The sequence below is a fragment of the Perna viridis genome, chromosome 8 (genome assembly GCF_037379345.1).
Source record: "Perna viridis isolate PV_CMFRI_1.1 ecotype Kerala chromosome 8, ASM3737934v1, whole genome shotgun sequence".
NCBI lineage: Eukaryota > Metazoa > Mollusca > Bivalvia > Mytilida > Mytilidae > Perna > Perna viridis.
Genome location: NC_142452.1, coordinates 10916371 through 10937136, shown reverse-complemented (window position 1 = coordinate 10937136; position 20766 = coordinate 10916371). Strand labels below are relative to the sequence as shown.

General features: G+C 32.2%; 1 protein-coding gene across 7 annotated transcripts in view; it reads left to right on the top strand.

Annotated features, from left to right (window-relative positions):
• The window catches only part of LOC148609301 (uncharacterized), a 39518-nt gene extending 19305 nt beyond the window's left edge, over positions 1–20213 (top strand). For 6 of the 7 annotated variants that reach the window (XM_088596408.1, XM_088596407.1, XM_088596405.1 and 3 more), the window contains 18 exons: positions 1099–1250; positions 1811–1928; positions 2337–2484; positions 3237–3369; positions 3724–3820; positions 4375–4487; positions 5935–6045; positions 6717–6770; positions 7130–7199; positions 9149–9319; positions 9566–9665; positions 10483–10981; positions 11595–11663; positions 12448–12582; positions 12839–13090; positions 14428–14623; positions 17231–17430; positions 18905–20213. In XM_088596408.1, the coding sequence (XP_088452534.1) occupies positions 1099–1250; positions 1811–1928; positions 2337–2484; positions 3237–3369; positions 3724–3820; positions 4375–4487; positions 5935–6045; positions 6717–6770; positions 7130–7199; positions 9149–9319; positions 9566–9665; positions 10483–10981; positions 11595–11663; positions 12448–12582; positions 12839–13090; positions 14428–14623; positions 17231–17295 (2483 nt within the window). In that variant the 3' untranslated portion in view covers positions 17296–17430; positions 18905–20213. Of the gene's footprint in view, positions 1–1098; positions 1251–1810; positions 1929–2336; positions 2485–3236; positions 3370–3723; positions 3821–4374; positions 4488–5934; positions 6046–6716; positions 6771–7129; positions 7200–9148; positions 9320–9565; positions 9666–10482; positions 10982–11594; positions 11664–12447; positions 12583–12838; positions 13091–14427; positions 14762–17230; positions 17431–18904 lie in introns of all 7 variants that reach the window. The other variant, XM_088596403.1, reaches the window with a different exon arrangement.
• Positions 20214–20766: the final 553 nt, after the last annotated feature.

Here is a 20766-nt window from a genome sequence, read left to right as displayed (position 1 = left end):
CATGGGCATGTTACAAGGCCAATATGGAAAAGGCCATCTATTGATAGTTTTATTAACCAACTTTATTTCAGGACATCTATTATTTATTATCAATACATATAATTTCACGTTAATTAAAAATAGGTCCATATCTCGATTAATCAAATATTTATGAAAATAAATCATGAAGGTTTTGTAGTCTATTCCAATAATCCCCCAAAAAATCTATAGCCTAGTACAAGATTAAACATAACTAATAATATGTAGAAATTGCGATCACCACAAATGAATTTTCATGAGCTAATTATTCATGTGACCAGTCGCCCTATACCCAACATCTCAACTTGAAAACCATGACTTTGCAGATATCCATAATTTACGGAATATTTGGTTTGTTTCCGTCATCGTTCTGAGGTTTATTGATACTGTCTAGGATGTGGCCCGAGAATTTAAAAAAAAAACAAACAAACAAATAATTTGGCCTTTTTTTTACGTAAAAACCGTGTTTTTAAGTGCATTTTGATCAGGAATCAAGCTATTTTCAAATGTCACTAAAACACGGAAGTCGCCTTTTTTCTTTAGCATTAATGTATAGAAAAGTATGTGCTCCCGCTTTGAGATTTCATTTTTGTTGCCTTTCCCCCTCTAAATTGTAACTTTAAAGCCCACGATTTTAAAATATACATAATAATTCAATATACTTAGTCCCAGTACCATATTTCAGCAACTTTGAATATACTAATCAATTAATTGAATTATTAGGTCACTCTTAATTGAAGTCGTCACTTATTTTAAGAAGTGTACGCAATTTTGATTTAGTTCATACTGGCCCTGTATTTTATGCCCTGTTTTGATATTCGTAATGCATGACTGTGATTTCGTAATTATCGGCTGTAGGCATTACCGGTTTCGCAATAACTAGTTGTCGAAATTTTCAGTTCAGAAAAGATGGGTATTTCTATACATATTGTGCATGTAGTAAGTTGGTTAATAATAAGTGATAAACCTGCGATACAATTGAGAATTGTTTGGTACAAAGACATTACCTATGACATCACAACTATATATTATAACAAAAGCTATGCCGTCGATATCTGTGCATGATAAAAAATTTTATAGGTTGTGGTATTCTGTTTGACGGAAGGGACAGGACTTTCTTTGAGAGGATTTTTGGCGAAAATGGTAATCCAACGAATATTTACGATAACCAGTTTTATCACTGCATCAACAGGAAGAAACAAGCGGATGACAACAAGAAAATAACAACTCAGGTATAGTTTTCTTTTAAAGAGTGGAACGTACTTTCGAACTAAAAGCGTACTTGTTTTTTGGTTTATTTATATCTATTTAGTAAATTGCAGTAAGTTTGAGTAGGAACATGATAGGATACATATAATTTGATTAAGAAATACCATTTTGGCTAGCATTTCTTTAATAATTGTTAAGAATTCTATTTGTGAACTTAGTAAGTGTCATTGATATACATAATCTCTCATGATGTACATTGTCACACATGATGCACATAGTCACTCATGACGTACATTGTCACTCATGTACATAGTCACTCATGATATACAATATCAAGCATGATGTACATAGTAACCACGCATGATCTACATTGTCATTCATGTTTTACAATGGCACATATAATTTGCCACTCAGGTTTGTGGTCAAAGATATAAAAGAAGTACACTGTTTTTCCAAATTTTAAAAATAATTTACAAGATCATTTTTAATCATCGTCTCATTAGCAACTGAAAGCAGCTTTAAGAATTGTAAAATGCAAGGACTATCAAACCAATTTATCTTGACAAAAGTCTTTTTTTTAAAGACAACAGGAAGCATCACTTTAGCCACAGAACGCGAAAGTGAAGTCACCAAGTTATTAAACTTAGAACGTCATATCAATAAAGAGGAGAAATTCAAGTTCTGTAAGGATTCAGAAAAAGGTAACGTACTAAATAAAGCTTCAAAACTGGGTTTAGTGCCTTAGTGCAAAGATTAGTAGATTTGTATTCCTTTTTTTCTCTTTAGGAAGCTTTTTTCTCATTGTTGATGTTGCTTGTATAATCTTTATATGCCTTACGAGTAATCATAAAAATATCATCACATGAATAAATCTTGTTCAATTTGGCAAAATATAAAAGGACTGGTTATGGTTTTTCTACCTGTTCTTAAAAACTTAATTTTAAAAATTTTCTGGAGTAACAGTAAGAATATTTTAGGATAGTTTAGATACTACATATATAAGTGTATGAACAACCATACGGCCTTTCTTTAAACTACATCTTTTGGTAGAAGATGATGAAATCGGGATACTATCCTTGATTACATCCTTTTATATATGTCTTTTATAGAAAGTAGGGTTCCTGTCGTACTTTTGATAGTAGGTGGTGACCTTAGTGTACTCGAACATGCTGCTGAAGCGGTGCATTGTGACATTTCAGTGGTCGTTGTCAAGGGAACAGGTGGTACAGCAGACGTTATTGACTCATGTTTAAATGGGTACATATGAATATGTCAATCCGGAAAAGCTATATCTTATCAATGAAAAAAAAAATAGAACTGCAATGATCATAATAATGGTGATAAATATCAAACTAGTTTTTTTTATCCCAAATTACTGGTCAAAATTAATATTTTTTTCTCTGTCTGTTAATAGATAACCTCATTGACATGGTGCACGAATTACTAACCTGAATAGCAGGTTATTGCCAAGTGTGAACTATTGGGATTGAGGTTATTTCAAACAGACAGAAAAAATGAAACGGTCAATGCTAGTACTAACATTTAACTAGTAAGTCATTAAATATGATGGGTGGTATCGCAATGTTTAACCTTTCAAAAATTAAAGCGAGTTACATGTACTTCTAAAATTGATTAGTTTTTTAAAAATTGTTGACGTATCTACATTCTTATTTGTATTGCAATTTTGTCGTTTAAAAATAGATGCCAATGTTATTGTAAGAACTTGGGGTTTAATAGAAGAAAAAAATGCTAAGAAAATATAGAAACATATTAATGACCAAACCTATTCTATAGACGCCATCGGATCGAAATTGTACGAACACTTTTTATCGGGGTGTTATCTTTAAAAGGCGAACAAATTTGACTTTATTGACTCCGGTTTCAATTTTTTGTTTAATTAGTCGTTAAATTGAATTAAAAGTGTATAGAAATTCTTTAAAAAAAATAAATAATTTGAAAAATGTTATCGAAACATTCGAAAAATGAACTGATCCAATTTGTTTGAACAGGGATCCTTTGTCATCAACTCAGGATGTCAACCTACGGAAGAGTTTACCAATAGTGTATCTGCAGCGATTTGACCAAGATGCATATGAAAGGATAAAGAAAGATATATATAGAATACGTCAAAGAGAATGGATGGTAATTTTATGTCTGAATCGATTTCACTTCCTTTACAATTTTTTTTCTTGGTTCGTTTTTGTTTTTTTTTTTTTTTAAATTTTTTTGGGTATATTTACCAATCATTATGGATGAAAACGATTACCCCCGTTTCGTAAATGAGTCAACTAAAAATGATTAAGTACGTTAATTGTTTAATTGTGTGTATCGACATTAATTTATTTCTTGCTTAGTGTGATGAAAAATGTGGTTCGATATGATAGAGCAAACATTCATCAAACAATTTAATTTTCATTGCATATGTAACATGTATTGTTTTTCTTACATGTTGTGCTAGGGCACTTTCGTTGATTTATTTTTTTTTATACATAACAGGTATCATCTTTTGATTTTAAGTTAGAGACAAGTGAATCTTTGTGGGAAAAAATAACAGATGGTATTATTAGGTCGTGGTCATATGAACAGAAAACGGGTAACTTTAAACCAAGATAACAGTATTTATTGTCTTAAAATCTATTCATTCTCAAAACTCGTCAAGGTTTGAAATCAGTATTTTACACAGTCCCCAGACTGATTCATTGCATCAGTTAGGAGAAACAGAAGAAACTATTTTCGTTGAAATATAAATGTTCAATTTTCTAACAACTAGGGTTTGTTTAAATATTTTTTTTAATTCAATCATGCATTCAACAATGATAAGGTAGTTCCCCATAAAATAACTTCATGTTTTCCCCTGGTTCCTTTAGACTTCTAGTGCGTCAATTAACATCATTTGCATGAAATGTATAAAAGACAAAGCAAAAACAAAAATCCTGAATTATAAATAGTACAAACGTTGAACTTTCAAACCTGTTTCAAAACGTATAAAAATCACTGGTAAAATATTTGCAATATATTGGTTTTTTTTACTAACACGGTTTATAACAAAACAAGATTGCTAACAAGAAATTGTTAAAATAAATACGGAAATCATACATAAAAGTCATTTTTGAATCTATGATATGTACACGGGCAATCGCATTTCAGAAAATGCATCAGATCAAAGTCAAAACATGTCAATTTCAAAATATGCTGTACAAATCGAAGGTTTGTCAAAGAAACAGATTTTTGAGGAGAAGAATACATCTGAGAGCCATGAGGTAAGATTAGCGTTATGCTATGAATATGGCAAAAAATCAATTTTGTTGTAATACCATGACCCTTTTTTCAAACATTAAAAAAAACAACAAAAAATAGAAAAATAACAATAGTTTTGTACTGTAATAACGTCAAAACTGTGCCACAATTATCGTTTTCAGTGAAAACTGCTAATAATCGTATAGTTTGTAATTGTTTTTCGGGTATATTTACATCTAGAAAAATTACGTCGGCACCCTAGAAACAACTTAATATTTTCTCATGTGATAAACTATGAAATAATTAAAAAAAAAGCGCAATGAGTTATTATCTTATTTGCATCCCTGGGCTATCTTCTTTAAGCTTGTGTTCAACGTTGAACAGGGTTAAAGTTACTACAGGTAATGTATATGTTGTCCACAATATTTACCTAAACTATTTCTACATATGTTCCAAAATATACAACAGATACTATAAATCACAGACGATAGATACAAACGAGATTCAAAAGAAGCATGCAAAAGTTTCCGTCATATCAAAGACAGTTGGTAGGCGGAAAATGACATTTTCGTATTTATTTGCTATATCAAGTCATTATCTGGAAAACCATTGTATATAGAAAGATGTTGAAATAAAAGGTATAATAGGTATGAATACATATATAAGAAAATAAGAAACAGGTGTTTTTGAAAGTATTAGCCAATATCTTGAACAGCATAATAGAAGGAAAACACTGTCAAATGATTCTTAAGATAAGAGATACAAAAACTACCATAGAAAGAAAAAAAAATTAAATCAATATTTTGAAGTTATGAAAGATATAAGGAAGCCTTTGGTGATGAAATGATCCTTATGATTCAACCTAGTTGTTGATTATATTTTTTTTCAAGCACAAAAGTATATTGTATATTTTACTGGCTATCACAAATAAACATATTGCATGATGTTATACTTCAGTATTTTCGATAGGAAACCAGTGTATTGATCATTTTAACTCCCATCCCAAAAAACAATTACAATCTTGGTTGCGCAATTCAGCTCTGGATTAAGACTACAACAGTTTAAATCAGTAAAATAAAACATTTTTCGACTGTTCATTAAAAAAACCAGTTGATTTATTATCTCTTTGTACAAACAACTACCTTTGTCATTGCTTCAGGAAGTTATACGTTTACTTTTCCCACATGACCATTAAAGAAATGCATAGTATAAAAAAAAAACTTCTTGTGGTAGTTCAGAATGTTAAGGATTAAGGACTATAATGACGATTGTGAACTATATCTATGTTATATCCTCAATTTGTTTAGTTGTGATATATGGCTTTTGTCGTTTCCTACTTTGTTAACTTAACTCTGTCTTTGAAACATTGTTTTCAATTTAGATAAAAGAATAATAGTCATCTGTTTAAATTTACATCATGTTTTTTTCGGTAATTTTATTACCCGTGTTTAAATTTGTTTTATTATCTAGGAAAAATTTATTAAAGCAATGGTTATGAACAATATAGGAATTGTTCTGGAGATCTGGAGGACTGATAATGTTATGTTATCAGTAGATCAGTGTACTAAGCTTCTTCGTATGGTTAGTGCTTATTCAGTATTTATAGGAAAAAAATCATTTGAACGAGCACCTGAAAATATTATTTAGTTAACCGTTAATGTTAAACACATCAGGTATGCACGAATTTGAAAGCCTTCAGAATTGATAATACTAATGGCAAATATAGTCCTGTCATTGTATGTCTTTCTTAAATAAAACAATTTTTAAACCAATTAACTATTCGTATCGCTTTCAGATACACATATTTATCTTAAGTTACCCTACCAATATCCAAAATTCGTACAGTTAACAGGAATCCTTGTAATTAAGCAAGAAAAACTATTGCATGTGAAGGTGGTAGAAGCATGAGTGCAGTATATGTATAAATAATTATGATACCCTGATGTTGTTGTTTTTATACCTAATAAGGTGAAACAATTAACACAAAAATAAAATACACAAATGTGTATTATGACTTTGTGTGTTTTTCTAATACAATTGACAATGATTATTTTTTGGTATACCACCCTGTAAGTAAAATGACAATATAAATGTCCAGTTAAAAAAATAGGAGCAAACTTCGATATAACTATTAAATTATTTAATATGAATGTGTTTTCTTACATGTCGGCAAATGATACAGTGACCAATAATATAAAGAGCCTATATGTTATTGCTTTAGTCATATTAACATACATTTTTTTCCTCAACAGCTAAAATCCGAGCATGATAAGCCAGAAAAAGAAAATAGTTATAACTTATTAAAAGTAGGTACATATTTAAGGTAATAAAACTACAGTTAATTATAAAGTGTTACGGATATTACCTTATTTCTGATTTTATCAAATATGTATTAAAGTATCATCCCTTTATAATATCACAAAGAAAAAAAACTTAATTTTTCATTAGTTTGTAAGAGTAAACACCACTGACGCCATATAACTAATTTATAAAAAACAAACCTTAAAGAATCGAAACCTCATATCTTAAAACGAAGTCTTTCTGTTTAACATATTTATTGATTTTTAAAAATGATTTTTTTTCGAAATATGTTAACAACATATGAGTCTTTGGTAAAGTTGACTTCGATGCAATAGTAAGTACTTAGTATTTTTTGTTCTTCTAGTCAATATATCCTGCTGAATTAATTGAGTCACTGAAATCAGTTACTGTAATAACTGAATATCTCTTAAAAGGTAATTACGAACTTAAGAAGTAATAGACGATACATCGAATAAATGCCATGATCTGTGGTCACCCAACTTACCATCATATAAAAAGATTGATAAAAAATCATGTGCTCTTGTTATGTATTATGTCAAATAAAGTATTCTTAGAGATCGTTATATACACGCAACGTTTGATAATTTAAATACAAAATAGTAATAGTTTGATATCATCAATCTCAGTTTCCGCTATATAGATGACGTATTATCTTTAAACAATCCTAATTTCGGGGATTTGATACATCGCAACTACCCAAAAGAACTTGAGATAAAGGATTCTATAGACACTGTGAAGTCAGCCTCATATCTTGACCTACACTTAGAAGTCGATGGTAAAGGAAAACTATTGACCAAACTTTACGACAAACGTGATGACTTTTCATTCAGAATTGTAAACTTTCCTGTCATCTCTGGCAACATCCCTTCGGCTCCTGTGTATGGAGTGTTCATATCACAACTCATACGTTATGCCAGAGCTTGCCGAAACTACGCAAAAATTTTTGTATCGCGCAAGAACTCTAACAAATAGGCTTCTGGAACAGGGTTATGTTGCTACAAGATTAAAGTCATCACTACAGAAGTTTTATGGTCGTCATCATGAACTCGTGGATCGTTATGATGTATCCATCAGCACCATGAAAACTGATTTATTCAACGGGTCATTGTTCACCTTTCCTCGTTTGTCTACCCCGGACTTGACTTTTTATGAGCAACTCGGCGGGTGTTTCTAGAAAAGCAGAGGACGCTTACCCTACCGGTGCACCTGGTCCATGCTCCCAGTTGTTAGTGGAGTCCGAGTTGCTCATTTACTTTGTATGTATGATTTTAGTTACTTTATGTTCTTTGTTGTGTATGTCTGTTTTCCATGTCTTTGTGCCTGGATTACATTCTTTTGATTACCGCTATAACCTTGGTTCCCTTGATTACTCTTTGATTACTTGACCCATAAACTTTGCTAACTATATCAAGCACTTTTTTTCGGTATGCCATGAAGCATTTGAGAAGCGTTTAATTAAGAAATAATTAGATAGTATATAAAAGAATATTCTAGAAATTGATTACAGAACAAACACCTGTTAACAGATTTATTATGGTCTTTTCCATTTCAGACGGAAAAATGCCTTTTTATATTTTTATCTGATTATAGTTATTTTAGTATTTTTCCCGACCACTTTCTTTACAATTTTCCGCAACATATCTTTTCACTACTCGGTAGTCTGTAGTACTATTTGGCAAGTGTTCGAAAAGATTCAATGATTCCTTGTTAACGCAATTATGTAGTCTAATAAGTTGTTAAAAGTTATCAACTCTAAGTTGAAGGAACTGAGGACCTACACTAAAAATCTTGGAAGATAAATTTAATGTTTAAAAAGGCAGTTAAAGGTTACCGACGACCTTAAGGTTTAACTTAGTCTTTATGTGGAAATAACTCGACTGTGGTTACATATAAAAACAAAGTTAGACACTGAAATATACATCTTATATAATTTACATGTAGAGCTCAAAAGTTTTCGTGGACGGTGTTGGGGGTTACAAACCAAACCGTTATTTACCTTTTTTAACTAAAATCCATTGTATATAGATGTCTACTTTAAATGACAAACTTTTTTTGCAGTAACCAATACTATAAGAATGATTTAATTTTCCAATCAAAGTTTTCAGAATTGTAATAGGTTTTTCTCAAAAAAAAAAAAAAAATTAAATGCTTTTAACATTGACAAGGCCATTTTTACTGATAGTGACGGCACTTTTGTTCCTTAGCAACAAGATTAATTCTTACAGATATATTCAGTTGTCATATAAAGTTCAGCTCATTGGGTCAAATCTATTTTTATGGCTTCCTTGATACCTAATTAACATCTTGTTATAGACGACTTTTTCACTGTCACCACATTTTTTTGCGTTTTTTCCTAATCTAGGAGAATTTCTAACGAAATGCGGAAAAAGACTTTTTTGCTGCTGTCGACATCATGATTCATCGACAGAAAAAAAAGAAATTAAGATTGGGCCCAACGAAGCATTGCGGATTGGTGTATTATTAAACGACCATACAAAATTTCAAATTTGGCAAGAGTGTGACTTCCCATTAAGTAAGTTCCTCTTCATGATCTAGGAAATGCAATCTAGAAGGTCTGAACATGTTTAATGATTAACAATTGCAACTGCTTAATAATTATCATTATAAAATTGGTATTAGCAATTTTTAGATTGTACAATTTTAGCATAATGTTCTCAGAAAGTACTTTGTCTTTCCTTTTTTAAAATTCTTTTTGTTTTATAAAAAGCGAATTGCTTAATTTGTGAGCTTGCTGATTCCTCTGGGATTTCTATTTCAGTGACAGCCCTCGTTGCCAGTGTCTACCTTTTCTCAATGGCGGAAAAAGCTAAGGAATGTTTTCAGGAAAGTTTGCAAAAAAGTCTGGAAAAGCATGCAACGTAAAAATTTCTTTATAGATTAGTAATTTATGTTTCCACTACAAAATTGACGAAAGTGAAAAAAAAGACACGTACTAAAAAATCTGTTAATCAACTTCTCATGCAACTATCATATTCTTCCAGAAATTGGAGTAGATAATCTCTAAGGATAAAATATAAAATGTCGGAAACATTCCCTCACAATATCACGAAATTATGCCAACAAACACAAAAACAAAACAAAACAAAAACAAAATAAACAAAAGATATTTTTTAGAGTCGAAGTAAATATGTACGATCCAATAAGCGCAGACAAAACATCATGATTTATCAAATTATTCTATAAACGATCCTTAATCGCCCTTCTTGTTGATTGTCAGTTGGTTAAAATATTTTGTTAATCATAACATTATAATTTAACTGATGAAATGGTGAACGATACATTGAAAAGAGTGAAATAGCGCAACATAAGCACCAGTAATGAAACACACCAAGATTTAGTGAATGTTCTAAACTTATATAACGCACGAACGAAATATTTCGACTTTCTCGGCACAAGTTATTACTGTTTTTGTTATTTTGTCAATTTTCGGTAGTTCAGTGATAATTCCACGCTAACTAACATTTAATGAGTAAAGACCATTAACAATAAAGATAACGAAACGATTATATATACATCGTGTTCTTTATGTTCGTTATGACAGATGCAACTTGGTTTGATAAATTTCAAGTCTAAGCTTTTTTGTAAACACTTTTGTACTCCGTTCATAAATAATGTACAGATCAGTATACCACGTGACTAAAACTAAAACACTTTTTTATATTTCTCATTGCCTAGTGGCTTTAGGAATAGAGCAATTTTACTATTGGAAAAACTATATGACTTTGACAAAGGTATGGCAAAAGAAGCAATGGATTACGTTTGTGATATTTGGGACCTGAGCGAAAGTCCAATTCATTTTAGTCATCAATATAACATTGAAGAATTCATTTCTCATTCTCATGTTCAAAAAGAAGCAGACAAAAGAATGTATGCCTACAACATCGAAACTATCGTAAATGAACAAAATGTGCTTGAAAAAACAGGATATATCCAAAACAAAAGTACAGGAGATTTCAGAAGCCCTGACAAAAATACAGGAGATATCGGAAGCCAAGACCTAAATACAGCAGATGTGAAACACCAAGACAAAAGTAATGGAGATATCAGAAGCCAAGACAAAAATACAGCAGATGTCAAAAACCAAGACAAAAGTACAGGAGATATCAGAAGACCAGAAAAGAATGCTGGGTCAACACTTGCGTTTAGTACCCACAGCTTCATAAATCTGATTAATGTAAGAAATATGTTGATGTAGACTTTTGTATATTTCAACACCGTTGTATACTTTTTTTTAAGGAAAACATTATGCATTCAGTTACAATATTTTTTTATATTTTGAATATTTAAATACCGTCATTATTGGAAATATAGTGACATATATGTATATGTATATATTCATTCGATAAAGAGATTGGTATTCAATTCAGAATTATTCCAAAGTTAAATAAATAAAATGTTCAAAGATTTGTATTACCATACAGTGAAAGAGTAATCAAGGGAACCAAGGTGCTAGCAGAAATCAAAAGGAAGAAATCCTGGGACAAAGACCAAACATGGAAAATATACATACACAACAAAGAACATTAAGTAACTAAAATACTGTATACAAAGTAACAAATAAGCAACTCGGCCTCCACTAACAACTGGCAGCATTGGCAAGGTACACCGGTAGGGCAAGCGTCCTTGCTTTTCAAGGAAAACATGCCGAGTTGCACATAAAAAAGCCCGAGGTAGACGAAAGAGGAAAGGAAAACTATGACAATACTATGAATAGCTGTATCACCAAAGAGTAAACTTATTTCATTCCAGTTTTTTTTTTACTTTGATTTATATCTCATCAATTTTAGCTTCACTGGAAGGAGAAAACAATGAAAAAATTTATTTCTGCACCGATTGTTCGATTCAGCATTCATGTGGTAAGACAGTTTTTATTTGTTGCCTCATGATACCCACAAATAAAAAAAAATCTGCTCTTCGTTGTTCACAAAGAGTAATCAATGGAACCAAGGTTATAGCAGTAATCAAATGAATGTAATCCAGGGACAAAGACCAGACATGGAAAACAGACATACACAACAAAGAACATAAAGTAACTAAAATCATACATACAAAGTAACAAAAGTAAATGAGCAACTCGGACTCCACTAAAACTGGGAGCATGGACCAGGTGCACCGGTAGGGTAAGCGTTCTCTGCTTTTCTAGAAACACCCGCCGAGTTGCTCATAAAAAGTCAAGTCCGGGGTAGAAAAACGAGGAAAGGCAAACCATTAACCGTTGAATAAATCGGTTTTCATGGTGCTGATGGATACATCATAACGATCCACGAGTTCATGATTACATTTGGATAAACAGAAAACACAAGAACAAAACGTCTAGATATGATAAAAGCCGAATGAATAATGTGAATTCTTGTTAAATTAATCAAACAGAATAGACTTAATGAATTTTTTTCGCAAATTAACTTTGTAAAGACATTGTTCCAATATCTATAAAAATTCACGTTTCCGTTTTCTAGATTGGGTATGTAGATTGTCATTTTTTACTATTTTTACGTATTTGCGAAGTACTTGGATTTTGATGCCTCGGAATTGTACATTTCTGTCGATACATATCAAATTGAATTACATGTACACAATTTTTTAGTGTTACTCGTGTAACGCCGAATTATACGAACTAACATGCATGACTTTATTCTACAGGTGTGTTTCTTGGTAGCAATGTTCATATTTAGTGCTTTTTTGACTACACAATTAACGGCGACTTCTGTTTCCCTATTAGAAGTTATAGTGTTAGTATTCATGTGTGGGGAACTTTTTGAGGAGATCCTAAGTATGGTAAGATTTGATATTGTAAGCGATATATAAAGGAAGTGATTTATTTGCATAACGGAATCTATTTTGTTAACTATATTAGTAAAAAAAAGTCATGTGTCTTTAGAATTCTGTGTTGCTGAAATTTAATAAAATAAGATCATGTTTTGCGAAATGCAACTTCAATGTCATTTTGAAACCTATTAAAAATTCTCCGTGCCGACTATTTTTTGAATGGCATTGCGTTGTGTGATACAATGTACCATTCATATCATTTCAGATTCGTCCAAATGAAAAGTTTTCTGGTCGAAGAATAGTTTTACACTTCTATGACATTTGGAATATCCTTGATGTTCTATGTATTATTCTATACATCACGGCCTTCTTACTCCATAGTTCCCCCATTTCCGACAATCTGGTCCACATCAGGAGATTATACAGTCTGTCACTATTCTTCATGTATCTGAGAGTGTTCAACTTTCTTCTATTATTGAGGAAATTAGGGATAATTATAATTATGGTGAAGGAAATGGTATGTATCAGTTATTCATTTCTTCAATTAGTACAATAAGGAGATAACTGTATTGTATTGGCAGATTAAGAGAGTTATAATTGATGACATCAATCTTCAAATAAATACGGTTATATTCATGCTACTAAAACTGTCAAACATATCTGTGAAAATAGAAAGTAAATTTTGAGAAAAAATAATCAGCGTATATTTTACAATTTTGGACATTCAACCGCGGGGTTGACGTCCTGACATTTTTGTTTTACAAGGGATGCTGCATTAATACCTAGTAAATATAAGGTTCAATTCAACGTAGTAAAGTACTTTGTGGAGACAAACATTTTAAATCATTATTGTAATGTTTTTGTAATTGTTATTTTGGAGAATGGCTTCCGTTTATTCAACCTCTAGAGTAGAAATTTAAAATACTGACACAGATTCCTCCACGTCGTATTTAGGCATTCACTTTGAATTCGACAACGATAGTCTTATTTCTACAACAATATATGACAAATGAGACTATTTTGATTATAAAATTATAAAACTTCCTATTTTATTCACTTCTATACCAGCTTCACCTGCATATGGTGTTTATATTTCTAAATTATTAAGGTATGTAAGACAAAGTAGCGACTATTATGACTTCTTACGACGCCACCATTGCCTTAAAGACAGGCTTTTGTACTAAGGTTATAGGAAAATATATTTCATACGCTGCTTAAAAAGGTTTCTTTTCCGATACAAATGTATCCGTATCTTGTTGAATAAAAAATTTATGTTTCTGAAACACACACACACACACACCAGATAATGGATATAATTGATGAACTTTCATAATGTTTATGGATTATTTTCTGTAGTTTTTACTAGTACATCATATTGTTTACCTTGAATTGACGCACCTTCCACACAAAGTCCAAGCCTTTTTGATCTTATGTCTTGGAATTGTATTTAGTGCATTTTATTTTCACTTATTTATTGTTTATCTCATTTGTACTCTAAGTTCCTGATTTTTTTTACCAATATTGGGTAGTGATATTTTTATGCTGCCTATTTGTGTAAAAAGTTATCGGGAATAATGAACCATAATAGAAGCGGAAGGTTTAGTGCGCTATAAAATCTGGTTGAACCCACCTTCCATTTTTGGAATGCCTGCATCAAATCAGGTCCAATGCAGTTATTTTCAACACTCTATTTTATTCTGATGCCATTTGTTATAAGGATTTTACTTTTGACTATACCCTTAAACTATTACCTAGATTTTATCAGTCCGGTACATTTGTCATTACCCTTTATTTATCAAGATTTAGCATTGATTACCTATTCCAATTCTGACGTGTTTGTTTTCTGATTTTTAGCTGACAGATCTTCTTTATTACCTCGTTATACTATTTGTTTTACTCTGTGGAGGTGGCGTTGTATACCACGCAAATCTCTATCCAAATCACAGCGTATCAGCATTTCCAAGTGGCATTCAATACTGGAGAATTTGGACAGTTCTGAAAATTCCTTTCTGGCAGGTGTTTGGTGATCCGATGTTAGATACTTTAGAAGGTTAAGTACATTATCATTGGCAACATATAACATATAGCAATGTTCCAAGAAAATGTTTTACTCAAATGTGACTTCAATTTATTCATGGATTAAATTGGTTAATACGAAAGAGTAATCAATAGTAATAGCTATGTTCAGGTATGCACAACTGGACCGGAAATAATTGTAATACAATAGGCATAACTACTGCACTAGACAATTACTATATATTAAAGGGAACCAAGGTTATAGCGGTAATCAAAAGAATGTAATCCAGGGACAAAGACCAGATATGGAAAACAGACATACACAACAAAGAACACAAAGTAACCAAAATCATACATACAAACTAACAAAATTAAATGAGCAACTCGGACTCCACTAACAACTGGGAGCATGGACCAGGTGCACCGGTAGGGTAAGCGTCCTCTGCTTTTCTAGAAACACCCGCCGAGTTGCTCATAAAAAGTCAAGTCCGGGGTAGACAAACGAGGAAAGGTGAACAATGACCCGTTGAATAAATCAGTTTTCATGGTGCTGATGGATACATCATAACGATCCACGAGTTCATGATGACGACCATAAAACTTCTGTAGTGATGACTTCGATCTTGTAGCAACATAACCCTGTTCCAGAAGCTTATTTGTTAGAGTTCTAGCGCGATACAAAAAATTTTACGTAGTTTCGGCAACCTCTGGCACAACGTATGAGTTGTGATATGAACACTCCATACGCAGGAGCCGAAGGGATGTTGCCAGAGATGAAAGGAAAGTTTACAATTCTGAATGAAAAGTCATCACGTTTGTCGAAAAGTGTGGTCAATAGTTTTCCTTTACCATCGACTTTTAAGTGTAGGTCAAGATATGAGGCTGACTTCACAGTGTCTGTAGTATCCTTTATCTCAAGTTCTTTTGGGTGGATGCAATGTATCAAATTCCCGAAATTAGGATTGTTTAAAGATAATACGTCATCTATATAGCGGAAACTGAGATTGAAGGATCTAGCCAAACGATATTCTTTCTTTCTGATCAAATCAGCTATAAAGTCAGCCTCATAAGAGTGAAGAAATAGGTCAGCAAGTAAAGGAGCACAATTTGTTAAAAAAACGAAGGTAAAATCAATTAATCATAACTAACAAAGACGAAACGTGATTCGCAAAAAAGAGAAGGGTTAATCATAAATAACGCAGGACATTTAGTGGATAACGTGATTGTGGTTTTTCTTCTTCATAGACCGAAAACATATAATAGCCATTCCTTAAATGATCGCGTAGAATAAATATTTTATTGTGATGTTAAACACAATATATTTATCCGAAACGATAGTGTATGTACCGTTAAAGTGATAAATAAATAAACTTCTAAACATTTTACGGCATGATAATATTTTACGATTCACAAAATTTCGAACTGCTTATCTATTACCATTAAGTCAGGTGTGAATACAAGGACTTGATTAGCTGTGTGTGGTGTAATCTTTTGAAATTCTGAATGATAACAAAAAGGAACATACTTTGTAGCAATAATGTATTATAATGGCAAATACACAGGTAGAATGATCTAATGTCACTATATATCTCGCGCACAAGGTTTTGAAGTATTCAGAAATATCATTTTCGGTTTGTCCGTCCGTTATATATGTTGGTTCTTGTGGAAAATGTATAGGACATTGATGCTTCATATATCATATATAGAGAAAGGAAGGTAACCATTGTATGATGTCAGTAAAGAGATCGAACGTACGAGTATTAAATGTGCATATAGTGTAAACAGTACTATTCCTGACGTTTCACTCTACACTATGGGGGTCAAATGCCCAATACTCATTGTAGAGCTAATGGGCATAGAACCTAGATATATGTATTGTAAGAGTAATCAAGGCAACCAAGGTTATAGGAGTAATCAAAAGAATGTAATCCTGGGACAAAGACCAGACATGGAAAACAGACACACAACAAAAAGTAACTAAAATCATACAAACAAAGTAACAAAAGCAAATGAGCAACTCGGACTTCACTAAAACCTGGGAGCATGGACTAGGTGCAACGATAGTGTAAGCGTCCTCTGCTTTTCTAGAAACAGCCACCGAGTTGCTTATAAAAAGTTCAAGTCCGTTGAAGATAAAAGAGGAAAGGAAAACTATTACACGTTGAACAAATCAGTTTTTCATGGCGCTGGTGGATACATTGTAACGATACACGAGTTCATTACGACGAGCATAAACTTCTGTAGTGATGATTTTAATCTTGTCGCAAACATAATCCAGGTCCAGAAGCCTATGTGTTAGTGGGATACAAAAAGTCTGTGTAGTGTCGGCAAGCTCTGGCATTACGTATGAGTTGTGATATGAACATTCCACACACAGGCGCTGATGTAAAAAATGCTTTTTTTTTTGTTTTTTTTATACAAGTATCAAAATATATCTGATTTTGTGCATAAGGAAGGATCATTTTCCTTACCAGGAGAGTATATGAATGGATTTCACGTGTGGGTACTTTTGTTCAATGTCAGTTGTAAAAGAAAAGGAAAACTGTGGTTTTCAATACCTTTAATAGAAATCGGTTTTGCAAAAAAAGTATCTTCTCGTTTAAACCAATGCACAAATGTAAACAGTTACACGATTTTACAGCTCTCGTTTCGGTTCTATCGAAGCTATGGCCACCCAGAAATGGAGGTATCATCGACATTCCGTAGTAATCGATTATAAACAGAAGTATCCATCACCTTTCAACATTCCAATTCGTGTGTATTACTGTTTGGTGAATTGTACCTTTGATTCAAATAGAACAAGGTGTCGATGTTGTTGTAAAGATGATACAACGCCAAAAGGTAATTTAAAGAGTATTTTTATACACCCCACCCACACTGGAAAATTGGGGTATATAGTGATTTTGATGTCCGTCCGAAACACTAATTTCTATTACAGATTTCTAGGCTTCTACTAGATGGAATGATTAAATATTTGTTATATGGCTTACGTATGTCTGACTTTTAACGTGTCTTTTGCAGTTATCTAGGTCATATATACATATACAGTTCTAAAATCGTTGGGGATTTTTCAGACCTTCTATACGTTTATATATCTTCCCTGTATCAATTTGATCAATATCTTAAAAGCTCATCTTTATCAACACACACAAATATATATATATATATATATATATATATATATATATATATATATACAAACGTCTCAGAATGTGACGACTCATTTCGCTACACTGCTTCATCGGATCAAATTGATTCAGGAAAGATATATAAACGTATAGAAAGGTCTGAAAAATTCCCAAAGATGTTAGAACTTTCAAATTTGCGAAGCAAATTTTTGGTCGTTCCCTTCGCAGGACTCGAACTCGTACCGCTGTAACATCAATGGCAACACCGCCTGCACTAAGTCCAGCGACCTCGACCAGCTAGGCTATATCAAAATATAGCTTTCGCTGGCCGGGTCATTCCTCTTCGTAGGATTAATCTAGGGCTGTAACTTAGTACACGATGTATGGTAGTACGGGACAGTTCATTTTAGATGTTATTATATAGGATAGAGGATCAAATTAATGATGCATGTCACAACAAATCAATATTATACAAACGTCTCAGAATGTGACGACTCTATTCGCTACACTGCTCCATCGGATCAAATTGATACAGGAAAGATATATGCCGGTCGAGTGGTCTAGGGCGCTGGACTTAGTGCAGGCGGTGTTGCCATAGATGTCACAGCGGTACGAGTTCGAGTCCTACGGAGGAAATGACTAAAAATTTGCTTCGCAAATTTGACAGTTCTAACATCGTTGGGAATTTTTCAAACCTTTCTATACGTTTATATATCTTTCCTGTATCAATTTGAACCGATGGAGCAGTGTAGCGAATATAGTCGTCACATATGTCAAAGCGACAATGGCCCAACTAGGTTAAAATAGGATAGCAGAATTTCATTGACGCATTTGATACCAAACATCTGTTTTCATCTGTTCTGTACCCAGCTTTTAAATAAGATTTCTGTGTTTGTGGTTATTTTTGGAAAGCGGGGGTATATATTAATAGAGCATTGTGCATAGTTTTTTAGTTTGTGAATAGATAATTTAGAACAAGAATTCATGTATATCCTGATATGCACAAAATATATTTTATTTTATTTAAATTACTGAATTATTGTAAACCAATGTATTTTTCCTATTTTTTTTTCGACTATTTGCATTTTAATACATATTGCTGATTTAAAAGATTTTGTTAACGTTTCCGTTTTGAATACGTATTTCAAGATGTTTCATCTTAAGATCTAATACATGAATATTTGCAGATAAACCCAAAAAGATGCTTGAAAAGCAGAAAGAATTTGCAAAACAAATTTTAGAAGAGGAAAAAACACAGTAAAATTAAAATATCATTTCGATTTGAACTGAGAACCGGGTGTAAATCTACTACCATTATCCAAAGGCATCCCAACTTATCACCATTATTAGTAGTGTTTCGTTTTTACGCAGCAAGAAATTTAAATGTGTCGACTCAAAGGAGATGCACTAAATATTATTATCATCATCATTATAACGTGTGTCGTTTTCATTCATTTTGCTCTTCTGTGCATAAGTTGTTAGTTTGTAAACTTTCAATAACCTTTGTTTAATCCTATAACAGACTATGATATTTATTTCATGTGTTAAATAATGTAGAATATTTTTATAGTGATTTTAGATGAGTTTGCAGTATACATGTTATATGCTTTGTGTTGCTATTCTTTCCTTCTTCTACTTTGTATGGATCTGTAATTTTTTGTAGTAAATAAAGATTGAATTATCGGCGCATAAAACTAGCAAAATCCACCATTTTCTAAACAATGTCAGAGATTTATACAGCGATCATAAGGTTTATATTGTAAATATTTATAAACAAAAATCTTTATTTTGTTGAGGTAAGTCTCTAAGGGAAGCAACAATGTTTAGTGAATATAATATCAAATTTTGCTGTTTATTCAAGTTTCTCATAGCCTTTATATAACATATCACTAAGTATCACCTATGTTCTTCCATCTCACATGTAATGGGTATTGTTTTTCAAGTTACCTACTTCGAACAAGCTTTTGTGTATTCAAACACATTTATGGAGCAACTTACCTTTCTAATGAACCAATGAATAGTACACAATGCCTATATTGCGTTTATTATGCAGATTTTGTGTCAATCATATTGTCAAGCAAATTTGCTTATATTGTCCCGAAGAAGACAAAATATTAAAAAAGGGAAATTTAAGAAATAAAACAGATTCTCAAGCATTTTAGAACGAAATTGTATATTTCTGTTTAAGATGTCACAGTTTCGACAACATTTGATTTTATTTGCTATCGTTGTTCTTGATACATATAAGGATAAGGTTTGAACAAAAGTAACAAATAGGGCCAAATGCATTAAAATTATAGCTTTTCATCAATGTTTGAGGTTCTCGAAGAAAATGTATTGGTATAGTTACACAAGAAATGCTTTGTTTCCTTAGTGGATTTAATATCTGAGAAATTGATGGGCTATTTTTACATTTTTGATTTATTCGGGGATGAAAACTGTTAGACACTGCACATGTGTTTAGGTTTATAGTGAAATATAATAAGTACTTGTTGATGTCGCATTTGCATTCTTGAATATAAATAAACTGTTATTGAGGAACTGGTGAAATTGCGAGTTGTTTAACAAAGGAAAAATAAAAATCTCGAATCAAACAGAAATGATGATGTGTACGATCGTGTGGCCAATAATATTACTATGTGCTAATGTAAAGCATACACAGCTAACAATTAGGAATGGTTCTGACACATAATATATTTCAATTAGTCAATATGCGAATTTATGTGTGAAGATTTACGAGAACGGCATCAAGTTTTTAGAGACGGATCTAGATCTTCTTACATTCTAGTAGAGTCAGCACTTCTGACAGTTCTAGCGGTAGTCTCGTAGATCCTGCTCTATGGACAGTTCTCGTAGAGCCGGATCTTCTGACAGTTCTAACGGTAGTCTCGTAGATCCTGCTCTTTGGGCAGTTCTCGTAGAGCCGGGTCTTCTGACAGTTCTAGCAGAGCGAGTACTGCGATAATAGAATTAGAGCCGACAGTGGTTCTGCTATAATTGTCAAAATAGTGGAATCTAGAACTGTTTTATGACAATATCAGAACTGTTC